This window comes from Gekko japonicus, unplaced genomic scaffold (assembly GCF_001447785.1).
Source record: "Gekko japonicus isolate JY-2015 unplaced genomic scaffold, Gekko_japonicus_V1.1 scaffold156, whole genome shotgun sequence".
NCBI lineage: Eukaryota > Metazoa > Chordata > Lepidosauria > Squamata > Gekkonidae > Gekko > Gekko japonicus.
This window is the reverse complement of record NW_015166424.1, coordinates 501,098-515,041: the sequence shown is the minus strand read 5'-3', so window position 1 is coordinate 515,041 and position 13,944 is coordinate 501,098. Positions and strand designations below refer to the sequence as shown.

Here is a 13,944-nt window from a genome sequence, read left to right as displayed (position 1 = left end):
GCGCTTATAAGTCAACAATTGCGAGGAGGACCCATAGAGAGTCTGGGAGCGAATATAAAAGTGAAAATGAAATTGATACCATTCTCGAAAATGGGGACCTCCGGGGCATGAAAGGAAGAGGATTTATAGTACATGAACTGAGCGTATTAACAACAACCCGAAGGAGGATCTAACAAGCCGGAAAGAGAAGACAACAGAGGAAGCTCCTCCACGTCAGCGATAGTAAAAGTACCCAGCACGCAAAGAAGCGGTTCTGAATGTGCACAGAAGAGACCCTTTTTATTAACAGAATCTCAAAGGAACATTACTAACATATTAACAGAGAAACATGTAACAGGACTAAGAAAAGAAGTTTGGCAACACACAGAAGAAGCCCAAGAAGATTAATTGGACATTACTAACAGTTTAATTTACCAGTTTATATATCACTCAGCTTTCTCTTTCTCCCACTGTCTACCCCTCCCTTTTTTCTTTTAAGCGAAATACCTCCCCTTTTTAGGGGAGCCAATAAAACCTTTATTAAAAAAAAGGAATGGCTGTGGCTCAGCGGTAGAGCATCTCCTTGGCATGCATCTGCTTGGCATGCTGCTGCCAGTCAGAGTGGACGAATGCTGACTTTGATGGACCAAGGGTCTGATTCAGAATAAGGTAATTTCATGTGTTTATGTGTTCAACTGAGGAATTGAAAAAGTGATTCAAAAGGCATGCTGTTCACATTTTCTACCAGTCATAGGTAATGTGATTTCTTCATACGAGTTTGCTTGAAGCAATAATGCAGCCCTGTTTTACTACACCCCATTATTTTGCTTGACGTAAGGGGCCACAAAAATAAACTTTCCAGTTTGAGATCCCATGTTGAGATGACTGCAGAACTCAATATATCTGTCTGTGATTTTCACCTTAGAGGGTATGGTCGCTACCTGCAAAATGGAACTAGAGACAGACCCCTGGGGTAGGGGTGGGGTCTACAAAACCTAAAGGAAATCCTGGGGTTCCAGAAAAATTTAGAATATATTTTTTTAATTAAAGAAACCAGGAGGTCAAAATTCGCCAAAACAACAGAAGCAGTGACTGTAGCTTTAAGAAAAGAATGTGCAGTGTAATCTCAGTGGCTGTTGGGAGTTGGTAGGCAACTGCAGTAGGGCTGCCAAGTGGGGGCAGGGGGGCAGGTAAACCCCCGCTTTGGAGGCTCGATTTCTGCTGCTGCGGAATCGGGCCCCGGGGGGAACTCCGCCCCCCGAAGCGCAGCGTGGCTGCGTCACCAGAGGTGATGCAACCACGTCGATCACGTTGGGGGCGTGGCCCCAATCGTCGGAGGGAAAACTCTATGGTTTTCCCTCCGACGATCAGGGCCACGCCCTCAACGTGATCGACGTGGTTGCGTCACTTCCGGTGACATCCTGGCGGCGTGCACGCACACACGTCCTCCGACAGCTCCTGGAGCCCGGCGAGGCTCCCCCTCCACCAAGGTAAATAGACTTGGCAACCCTAAACTGCAGCAATATTGCCAAGCCTTCCAAGTCTTGGTTTCTCTAAAGCAAAGTTGTTAGAAGGGTACGGGTGGACTGGGATTCCAAAACAGCTCTGGAAAAAGTCCTGCTCCTCCACCACTGTCATGTCACCTGAGGGAAGAGGACTTGCCAGGGACAGGCCCAGCCGCAACTACTGGAAACTCACTACCAACACAACTCAGCCTGGCATGGCCCAGCAGTCTACCATGCAATTCAGCCTGGTGTGGCCTGGTGGCAGCCACCATTACAGCAGTCCCAGCCACCACACAGCCCAACCTGGCACTGGTTGCCACACAGCCCAGCCACGTTTTATGCATCTGATAAAGAGAGTAAAAGGTAAAGGTTCCCTTGCTCGAAAGCCTGTCGAATCCGACTCTAGGGTTGCGGTGCTCATCTCCGTTTCAAAGCCGAAGAGCCAGCGCTGTCCGAAGACGTTTCCGTGGTCATGTGGCTGGCATGACTAAACCTCAAGGTGCACGGAACGCTGTTACCTTCCCACCGAAGTGGTACCTATTTATCTACTTGCAGTTTCTTGCTTTCGAACTGCTAGGTTGGCAGGAGCTGGAACTAGAGACGGGAGCTCACTCCATCATGCGGCACCCGGGTCTCGAACTGCTGAACTACTGACCTTCCACAGCCTGCAGTTCAGCGTCTTAACCACTTATGCTGAAATAAATGTTGTTAGTCTGCAACATTCAGTAAAATTAAAATTAAATCGAATACTAGTGGCATCTTAAAGCCTAACATGAGTCTTAAAGACTTTTCATGAATCACTTTATTAATGTACATCCATAGTACTTTATCAATATACATCCATAGCAGTTATTAAAGTTAAAAGAAACAGAAGGTAAGGAGTGAGAAGACACTCTTGAGAGATTCCGCTAGTACTTCAGCATTTTGTATCCTATCAAACCGAGCAAGGACCAGTCCACATAACCTGTACATTTTCTAGCCCTTACTTGTGCAACTATGTTAAAGATGCATAAGCACCACCTTGTATTGAAAACCCACCAACCACCATACATATGCTTCCTTATGCCAGTTGAAGCATATAAAACAATACATAGCTTACAGTCAAGAATTATTTTACAATTGCATTTGCATGTATGACAATCACACACTATTTTAGAGTCCAGCGGCACCTTTAAGACCAACAAAGGTTTATTCAAAGTCTTAAAGATGCCACTGGACTCTAAATTTCTTCTGCTGCTTCATACCAACACAGCTGCCCCACCTGGAATAATGTTATCAATCGTGACTTTATATTCAAATATGCTCCTAGTCCTTCTGTGACTGTATGATACTATACCCAAATATTATACTTCTTTTTGCTTACTACAATGTTTTTGTTTTTGAACTTTTACTTTTCCTACTTCTCAGATGTCAAAAACTAATATACATGTGCTAAGGTAGCATAGAGTACAGCAGTTTTCAGTATATGCTCTCTATAGTGTTGGGGACCTTCATAATTTTGCTTGTAAAAATGAAGGCATTTACACTTGTAAATTTCATAAATATACCGAATAGAATTATTTCGCATGCTAAGTTATAAATCACAGAATCATAGAGTTGGAAGGAGCCATATGAGCCATCTAATCCTACCCCCTGTTCAGTGTAGGATCAGCCTACAGCATGCCCGACAAGTGTTCATCCAGCCACTGCTTGAAGACTGTCAGGGATGCACTTTTGTGTTGTTAATATGCTAAAGTTAAGCCGTTTTTAATAAGGAAAGTTATTATTACAAATATTTCACCACCACCCCACCCTCCCCATCCCAATTTCCATTCTTTTCTGGGGGGAAATGGCTTCAAAATTTCTGGACTTCTGTATTTCTATTCCTAACCTTTTCCATTCAGGAACATTTTCCTGCTGGTTAACTTCCTTTCATGCTGCTGAACAAATATATTTCGTCCACAAAGGACAATTATTCTGAACATGATGATGTCACTCGTACCCAGCAAGCCTCATTACATATCATTGCCTTGTCAGAACAATATTTTGATTCTCAAGATGAACTAGAGACCTACACTGTACAGTTCCCATCTGCTTCTCAGCATCATCTCTTAGAAAGCCTTAAGCACAGCAAGCGACATAACAGTTTGAACTAGTTTCAGACTCTCTTATTAAGTTATTCATCATTTATTTATTTATTAAATTAGATTTGCTAGGCCACCCTTCCCTACAATCAAAACATTAAAACAGATCGATGAATAAAAACAGGAAACATATACCAGATGGTGGAAAATCAGCTCCCCTAGCCTCCTTGAGGGGAGGGGTTGCAAGCAGGGCCGGCTCACTCACTAGGCGAACTAGGCGATCGCCTAGAGCAGGATGGCGCTTAGGGGCACCAAACTGTACCTGGCCCCATACTCTGGGAGTTTCTTGATTATTTGTGTTTTTCATTCTTCCTAAAATGCATTTATTTTTGAAAATTGGTGGGTGCACAGGGGCCCCAGAAGGGTGCAAAATAAGCTGGAGCCGGCCCTGGTTGTAAGGGATGGGGAAGTATATGAGAGTGCCAAATGTCCTCCCCCATCGCTGTCCTCAACCTAATGCCTGCCGGAACATCTCTGCCTTACATGTCTTGCGGAAAGGTAATACCTCTGGTAGGGCACGGATGTCTTCCGGCAGAGAGTTCCATTCCATCAAGTAGCAGCCAGGGCCAAAAAAGCCCTGGCCCTGGTTGAGGACGGTCGGATTTCTCTCAGGCTGAGGACCACCAGGAAGTTCTTGTTTCCTGATGCACTGCTCTTCCAGGGGCACACTGGGAGAGGCACTCCCAAAGGTATGTAGGTCCCTGACTGTTAAGGGCCTTAAAAGTCAGAACCAATGCCTTGAACTTGATCCAGTGGTCCATCGGAAGCCAGTGCAGCTCACGCAGCACTGGTTGGATGTGTGCTGTCCAGAGGTCCCAGTAAGGACCCGCACGGCTGCATTCTGGATCTGTTGGAGCTTCTGGGTCAGGCGCAAGGGTAGGTCCGCAAAGAGCAAATTACAGTATCCGGGAGGTGACCATTGCATGGATCACTGTGGCTAGGTTGGGGCAAGACAGGTAGAGAGCCAGTTGCCTAACCTGGTCCAGTTGGAGAAATGCCAGCGTGGCAACCTTCACAACCTGGGCCTCCATAGATGAGGAGGAGTCCAGAGACACATCCACGCTCTTGACGGTCTGTGCCGGTGACAGAGGCACACCCTCAAGAGTCGAGAGTTATGTATAGTGAGTTAGCTTCACTATACACAAATTCTGATAGGAACACTACATTGGGAGTAAAAAGGGGGGATCTGAGATGCACTGGCTGCACACTGTCAATGATCTCTTAGTGGCACAGAAGGACTAATTGTACAAGATCATTTGATTAGCATGGTTTATCTAAATCTTGATTATCTGATTAATTCATTCTATCCAAAATGTAGTGTTTGTCTCATATTCTTAATGACTGTGTATCTTTGCACAAGTAGCCCAAACATTTATCTATACTTCCAGTTATTTAAAAGCATATACGTTTTGGAACTCCCATGATCATAATTAAGGACAATAATGTGAGTAGAAAGCACAACAGTTGTCTTAATTAGCACTTAGCTAGATAGGAAGGAACTAAGACCATAACGATTTCCCTTGCAGAAGTAGACCTAAGCTATTCTAGCCTATTGAAGACAATAACCATGGGAGTACTGAATCAAGTATACAACTTTGAAATGTTCCAGTTAGCCATAATAACTAAATGGCATGGACAGATCTGTCTCCCATTAATTAAAAACCATATCAACTAGACTCATCATGACATCTTGTGGTAGTGTGTTAAGCATGTGAAGTAAAATTTTCACAGTAAATTAAGCAAATTACTGCTGGAGAAGTAACAGATGGAAACATATTCCTACATACACTAACACATAAGTAATATGAGAAAACACATGCATTTCCTCAGGTATTTGAATATAAATGTACCAAAATATGGCTACAGAAGAAAAGCAGTCTCACATGATTAGTTGACCCCTAAACTTTGCTGTCTAATTTTGGAACCCTTGTAGATATAAAGTTGATAGTACAGGTGTTAAAAGTGGTGATATTGTGCCATTTTAATAATAATTCTTCTCTCCTGTGAAGGCAAGCATTCATCATAAATGTATTTGGGATTTGAAAAGCACAGAAATGTTGTTAGTATTGTGTCAAATGTATTTTATTTTATTTTTTTAGGACAAGGTGGACCTTGGCGAGTTGATGTTTTCACTCTGCTATCTTCCAACCGCTGGTAGATTAACCATTACTATAATAAAAGCTAGAAATTTAAAAGCAATGGACATAACAGGAGCATCAGGTAGGAATATCTTTCATGCCAACATTAAAGTTCCCTTAAAGAACTCTTTGTAAAGTGATCGTACATCTCTCAGTTAGATTTTCAGGTGTCATGTATTTATCTATCACAGTATTCTCTTTTGACTTTTTTACCTTACTCAATAATCATAGTGTTTAATTAGACAAGGGCCTGTATGATCTCTTTTTCACCCACTTTGTTAATTGCATAATATACCTTATATTCAAAATACAGGTGAAATGATAAAAAGAGGGTAGATACATAGAGTGAAATGGAAATTCCACATGCTTTATATTAATTCATTTAAAATAAAATAAATACTTGTTGGATCCTTCATGCAGATCCGTATGTGAAGGTTTCGCTAATGTGTGAAGGAAGACGACTGAAGAAGAGAAAGACTTCCACCAAGAGGAACACCCTCAATCCTGTTTACAATGAAGCCATAGTATTTGATGTCCCTCCAGAGAGCATTGATCAAATCAGCTTATCAATAGCCGTTATGGATTACGACCGGTGAGATAACTAGAAGTCTGCTAATAGTCTCATCCAGTGACAGTAATTGTTTGAGTCTTCTCAGGGAGCAACTCTAAAACACCAGCAAAGGTGAAACTAAATCAGCCTCAACTTCTCTGTTAAATATATTAGAGTTCCACACAAGCTGAGTGATGGGAACCTGAGTACTTTCATACAACATAGGCTTGGCTTCCGAGAACCAGTGTGGTATAGTGGTTAGAGTGTCGGAATGTCTGACTAGGATCTGGGAGACTCAGGTATGAATCCCCACTCTGCCGTGGAAATTTGCGGGGTGACCTTGGGGCAGTCACACACTGTCTGCCTAATCTATCTCACAGGGTTGTTGTGCGGATAAAATGAAGGACAGGAGAGCAGCATAAGCCAATTTGGGTCCCCATTGGGGAGAAAGGTAGAACATAAACAAAGTTAAAATACTCACCTCTGGGCCTTAATCTGTTGAGAAGTAGTGAAAGAAAACCTTCCTTGGGCTTGAAATGTCTACCTAGTTAGGGTTGCCAGGTCTTGGTTGGAAAAATACCTGGAGACTTTGGGGGTGGATCCAGGAGAGGGTGGGGTTTAGGGAGCGGAGGGGCCTCAGCATGGCACAATGCCATAAAGTCCACCCTCCAAAGCAGCCATTTTCTCCAGGGGAGCTGATCTCTGACATCTAGAGATCAGTTGTAAAAGCGGGAGATCTCCAGGCCTCACCTGGAAGCTGGCAACCCTATAGGTGGGGCACAAGTCTTACACAGAACTTTTCCACATTTTTCCACAGAATCCAGTAGAGTCTGTTCTCTTTCTAGAAGAGGAGAGAGAGAGAGAGAGAGCACAAAGCCAGCACGCCACATCTCTTCTGTGGCCTGACCCGTTCTAGGCAAATGACTGATAACCAGAGGTCATTTCGGGGGGGAACGCAGTTCCCCCAGGTGAGGTGCAGGGGGGCGGGGCACATGACGAAGCCCTGCCCCCTGCTTCCGCCTGCCCCGCTTCCAGACCTCATTCAGCCAGGAGGAGGCAGGAGAAGACGGAGGGTAAGTTGCTTCCTCCCTGCCTCTCCCCACCCCTGCCTGCCTGGGGCCAGGGAGGGCCTTGGCGGGGCTTCCTCACACTCCCACTGGCCTTGCAGGTCCACCGCCGGGCCCCTGATGTCAGGGGGTGTGGCATATGCTAATGAGTTATGCTAATGAGTTCCCCTAGCTCTTTTTCTACGAAATGACCCCTGCGATAACTATGTTTCCCAGACATGAGTGAAAATGCTAAGAGCATGGGCTTCTAAAAGTCACACACCCCACAAGCCAACCAGCCATTAATGATCTCAATTTATTTGCTTCATTTCTACCCTGCTTTTGTCTCCAATGGAGACCCGAAGTGGATTTTGCCATTCCCCTCTTTTCCATTCTATCTTCACAGCAACCATATAAGGTAGGTTGGGGTGAAAGTGACTGGGCCAAGGTCACCTGGCAGCCTCCCATGGCAGAGCGAGGATTTGAACCTGACTCTCCCAGATCCTAGTCTGACACTCTAACTAGTACACCATTATTAGCCCGATACATCATTATTGATACATTACTGAAAGCAAGCCGGAAGAAGAGCTTATGCTCATTCTCATTTTGAGCTCAGTTTTATCGTCAACAGCTAAACTCGTATCACCTCATTGCTTTTTTTTTTTTAATGTAGTTGAATGTAATGATTCCTGAATGTATAGTTTTAAGAAATAAATATTATGGAAAATTTTCACAGTGTAGGTCACAATGAGGTCATTGGAGTGTGCCAAGTAGGCAACGACGCCGAAAGCCTTGGGCGAGACCACTGGAATGAAATGCTTTCGTATCCACGGAAACCCATCGCCCACTGGCATCCGCTTGCAGAGGTAAGGCTCCTTTATCTCACACGCTGTCTTTGACAGTATGGTGGAAGCTTCATTGATCGGACATGGGCGCTGAAGAAAATACTATTTCACACAGACTAAATCCTGTTAAAGCTCATTGGAATCCAGGGGTTTAAAGTGAGATTGATGTTGAATGCAAGTATAATCTGGTCCCTAAGAATTTTCTTTTTAGTGCACTGTAAAATACTTCCAACTTAAAGTAAAAGCCAGACATTGTGCTTATGAGGATTTGTATAGTACTTGAAAATATGGGTAAACAACAGTGTATCTTGGTCTATGGAATTACATGTTTCTTCTATGGATGGCAGTGTCCACTGGATGGCACATTTTGAGAACATGAGAGGACTTACTGTTCTGTTTATATACAAGACAAATATCGCTTTGTATCTTGTGATAAAGTAATTGGTGTCCAGTGGGATGTCAAATTACACGCAAATTAAAAATGTTTTTTTAGGAGATCAGGGTAAGAAACCATGCGGTCAAAACTTCTCTTTAAGTTACAATTAGATTCCTGTGTTTCTTTTGTCTTCATTTAGGGCCCTATTCCGCAGAAATGTTATGCGGGCCTCCTGCGCATGGATGGCTGCCGAAGAGGCTTCCTCACTCTTTTAACCTATTCAGCAGAAATTTGGCATTTACACCTTTCTTAGCCATTTTCTCAGGGGCCATTCCGCAGAGAGTCCAAAGGGGTAAAGACATGCCTCTAATCCCGCTGTTTAACCCTCCCCTCCTTCCCCAGTCCTAGACTATATTAATCCCAAACCACAAAACCCAAAACTCTTTTTTTGTTAAATATAGCTGTACTTTTGTTTCTGCATCTCTCTATAGTTTAATTCTAACATAGTTACCCATGTCTATCAGTAACACCCATATTGTCATCTATTTCTCTTAAATTAATTGCACTGCTAGCTGTATTGTCTAAAATCAGGTAAAAATCCATATTTGTGCATATTTTTAACATTCATGGGAAAGAATGTGTTATTTTCATTATGATAATTGTTATCATATATAAGGGGAAAAGAGTTGCCATGGTTTATATCCCTAATTTCACTACCCATTAGCCTGGCTGCCATACATTAATAGGCAATTATTTATACTCATTATGTATGAAATAGAATGTATCAGTAAATGAAAGTTTAAGTAGGTTGTATGTATGTGTCATCTCCTCCAGTCATCAATTGGCAGCTACCAGAAAGTTCACACATCATGCAGCGTTGGGAGCAGTGTTAGACTAGTGTATTTTGACAACTGTGCTGCAATACAACCAGTCCCACCATAGAATTTAAAGATTTTCATTTTTGTTTTTTACAAAAGGTTGTGAAATGTTATTTGTTTTGCTGTGAGTAGATTATGGAAATTGGAACCAATCCAAGCACAACTGAGAATACAAATATAAGAGTGAGACCCAGAGTAGGGAAAAATGATACCACCTTAGACCTATTCCTTGAGCAGTTGAACAGCATTTGGTGAACAAGCTTGTAAAACTCAGTCTTTATCAGATTTTGCTCAGAATGAATGCAAATTAAAATAGTGAAAGAAATGTGGAGCAATAATCCTGTGCCTCCTGTTTTTTCAAACTGAGGGATTGAATGCTTTGCCCCACTAGATTCTGAAAAGCCAGGGTTCTCTTAATTCTTCTGTATTTGAGGATACCTCATTACACCACTATGCATACAAGCAAGACAAGGGCAACCAATATTTTTGAAATATATAATAATTCTGATGCTAGAATAATGCTATTGGAGTGCTCCTCGTTATTAAAATATTTTAGGCTTATTGCTATTCCATTTTTATTTGACATTAAGGTTTCAAATAAATATTCCACGTTTGTAGAATGAATTACCTCTGTAAATTTAATCTTGTCTGTTAACAGTACATATTATAGATTGGAATCTATTGTAAAGTATTTGTCAGTTTTTAAGTGTCTTGCATAGTGGTGGGACGGAAGCTGAAACTGAGGACTTTTGGCATACACGCACACATACCCCTTAATCAGTTTCAGACCATACTCAAACCCTTCTGGCATTTGGATCTATCTAAAATGGGATACGAGAAGTTTTAGGAACTAGATTACTGGATGCTCTTGTGTAATGCTTTATAACCCTATCCAGGCTTGATATCCTCATTTTAATGAGATCCCACTTTACCCTCACATGGCCCCCATCTGGTCATCTCAGAATTTTTAGTAAAGGAGGACTGCAGCAGAGAGAATGTATAAGAGGGGTAGAAAGTCCTCGAGGCCAATTGTGCTCCTTATGGCATAGTTGGGATTACCTTCTCAAGCAGATGTTCTCCATATTAATCTGTTTCAACCAGTCCATTCCTAATCAGAAACGGTAGATCCACAACCTGTTATTAATATAGCGCAGTAGTAGTTCAGACAATTAACCCGTGAAACAAAATTTGATTTTTTCATAAAGCTTTTCCTGACGTATTTTTATGAACAAGAGATTAAAACAGTGGCCATTAAAAAAAAAAAAAGCTTGATACTAATCGAATAAGATAACTATGCAATTGGTTCTTTTTATGGCTGGTCATATGAAAAACCAAAATTATGAACGGGTGAAAATTCATGCAATTTAAAGCAAACTAAAGAGGGAGCTATTTTTTGTCACACCACATTAGAACAACATGCAGAGCATAACAAATGACAATGAGCCGTTTTTAACAAAGACAGACAGGCGGAAACTAATTAATGCAGCATAATCACAGTTCCCAAGTGCCCTTTTTTTGCGGGACATCCCACGCATGATTTTTTGTTAAAGCTGTTCTGCCTTTCCATCTTGATATTGCTGCTACTGGTCAAATTCCAGGGTGAGGCTTTGCCAAAGGCAGGATGCCTGTCACAATGAGGAGCACTTGAGAGAGATATAGTCATAGCTCTTTGCAGAAGCCCTTTGCAAGAGATTTCACTGTATAATCATAATAATTACCACCCATCATACATATTGTTGCCTTGAATGCAAACAATTCAATCAACAACAGAAGTACATAAAACAATATGGATTCTTTTCCTAACAGTAGCACAGTGATACCCTTCCTGCTATTTGCATATCATCTCTAACTGTCCTTTCAGGATGAAATTTAAATACCTAACGAGCTTATCAAAAATTGATCCCATGACTTTAAAATCATAATACATCCGTGGAATTCATTGTCCTGTTCTAATATGCTGAAATCCCATACAGTGTGGTCCTATAGCTACAGCCATGTGAAGGAAGTAACATATCAGGAGATATATCATGAAACTTCCCAGAAGCAATTAACATGAGCTCAGAGGCACATATTTACAGGGCTTTTTTGGTAGAAAAAGCCCAGCAGGAACTCATTAGCATAACAAGCCACACCCAACAGCAGAAACTCATTAGCATTAGGCCACACCCCTGACAGTGCAGCTCATTAGCATATTAGGCCACACCCCATGCCTTGCCTTGGCTTGCCTGGACGCCCCGTGACTGTGGGGCACTCGGGCAAGCCGGCCCTTGGACAGGCCAGGGAAGGTACGGGGAGGCATTTAAATACCACCCTAATCCTTCCAGGGGCCCCCCTGGCCAGCCCACCTTGGAGTCACCGGGGGGGTCACTCTCCAGGCCTTCCCTCTGTAGCCAGGCACGCAGTGGTTTTGGCTGTAGTGGGTGTGGCCAACTCTGAAGCCAGCCGGAACTCCGTTCCTGTGCGTTCCTGCCCAAAAACAGCCCTGCATATTTATGTCCTGTGCCTTTTCAGATCAGCTCTGAAAAGCTGCATGATCTGGCTGGCTCACTACATTTTATGGGATCACTACATATGGATCTCGCTTTGAAGAAGCGAGTCTAGGTCTTTGTGGCAGGACTGTGTGGTAAGAAGCTGCCCAGTTGGTCATGGTTGTGGCAAAATGGACCTGTGCAAGATAGCAGCAAGGCAGAAAAGAGCAAGGGGAAGTCCACAGGCTGCTCAGTTACTCAGGAGTTAGTTGATAGCTGCTGGTAGATATATTACTGGAATCACAGGACATGAGGAACCAGTCAGGGGAACAAATTGTTAACTGGGGGCACTGTCCAGGCTTTGCATTACCCATGTAGAAGATAATATCTATACTAGGAGATCCAATGTTTATTTGAATGCAAGATCTTCTCTTTCAATGTTCCCTCTAAGGTGTGGAGTCTTGTGAGCAAAAATTCTACTTTGTGAGCTACTGGCATTAAAGCTGTGAGCGAGCAATTGGGCTGCTGCATAAATTAGTCTGCTCTGGAGTCATCCTTCCTGAGCTGAGATAAAGAAAGTGTGAGCCTTAAGAAGTCTCAAAGCAGCTTACGGTCACCTACCTTTCCTCTCCCCACAGCAGGTGCCTTGTGAGGTAGGTGGGGCTGAGAATAGGATTGCCAGGTCCCCTCATCGCTCTGGTGGGGGGGGCATTCCAGGGGTGGGCAGGGATGCCCCCAAGAGCAGCCACCTGTAGCCACCCCCTCCCTCCCCTCCTGTGAGATTTAAAGGGCTTCAGCTGCTTGGCAGGGAGCACATGGCCCGCCAATCAGCTGGACAGCCCTTTAAATATTTCGGGAGGGAGGGAGAGGAGCTGTCACTGGCTGCGTGCTCCAATTGCAAAAAGACCCTTTAAATGGTCTTTTGGTGAGCAGGGTGGGGGTCACAGCATGCAGGGCTGATTTCCGAGCACTTGGGATTCAGGTGCAAGTGGTGTTGCCCCACTTGCTGCGCCACCCCGTTCGCAGTGAGCAGGGCGAATCGCCACTGGGAAATCAGCCCCATGCACCACAGTCCCCACCCTACTCCCAAAAAGACCATTTAAAGGGTCTTTTTTGCAAGTGGAGCATGTGGCCGGTGACAGCCCCTCTTCCTCCCTCCTGAAAGATTTAAAGGGCCCTCCAGCTGATTGGCAGGCCATGTGCCCCCGCTGGTCAGCTGAAGCCATTTAAATCTTGCAGGTGGGGAGGGAGAGGGGCAGTTGCTCTTGGGGGTGGGACTTCCCCCTGCCATTCAGAACCTAAAAAGGTTAGTCAGGAATAGAAAAGGGCCAACTCTAAAAATCTAATCATAAACTATACAAAAATATATATGTGCGTTTATTCAACATAAATTAAAATAACCAACAAGGGCCCATTCATACCTCATATAAAACTATAAAAACATACAAGGGCTAACAAGATAGACCTAATGTGTTTCGGCCTTTACAGGCCTTCTTCAGAGGTCTAATACCTACAGAACATATTGGCTGATGTTGAAAAATACATACAATTCTACATATACAAAATATGGAATAAAGACCAGAGATCAATTGTTCCAAAGTTTAACCAGTGGGCAGGGAAAAGAAATACAGAAATACAAATGAAGCCTCCAGTGAAATCGCATGTCCTGTGGTACTTCTCTCTGGTCAACTGTATATTCATCTAAGGTTGTACAGCCAAATGTTCCAAAAGTTCCTTAGGTTAAAAGCTTATTAGCCCTTGTATGTTTTTATAGTTTTATATGAGGTATGAATGGGCCCTTGTTGGTTATTTTAATTTATGTTGAATAAACGCACATATATCTTTTTGTATATTTTATGATTAGATTTTTAGAGTTGGCCCTTTTCTATTCCTGACTAACCTTTTTAGGTTCTGAATTCTAGGTTTAGGTTCAGTTTTTTTCCCCTTTTTACTTCCGCCTGCCAGCCAGCTGGCTGGTGGCAGATTGGAGCCCCCAAAAGCGAGGGAAGCCCCTCCTGGACCTGGGGGCTTGCAAC

At 43.2% G+C, this 13,944-nt stretch overlaps 1 protein-coding gene across 1 annotated transcript in view; it reads left to right on the top strand.

Annotated features, from left to right (window-relative positions):
* Nucleotides 1-8,875, top strand: part of SYT9 (synaptotagmin 9) — a 132,748-nt gene extending 123,873 nt beyond the window's left edge. The window contains exons 4-7 of the mRNA XM_015411711.1: nucleotides 5,707-5,827; nucleotides 6,166-6,337; nucleotides 8,078-8,207; nucleotides 8,762-8,875. Coding sequence (XP_015267197.1) covers nucleotides 5,707-5,827; nucleotides 6,166-6,337; nucleotides 8,078-8,207; nucleotides 8,762-8,875 — 537 coding nt within the window. The remainder of the gene's footprint in view (nucleotides 1-5,706; nucleotides 5,828-6,165; nucleotides 6,338-8,077; nucleotides 8,208-8,761) is intronic.
* Nucleotides 8,876-13,944: the final 5,069 nt, after the last annotated feature.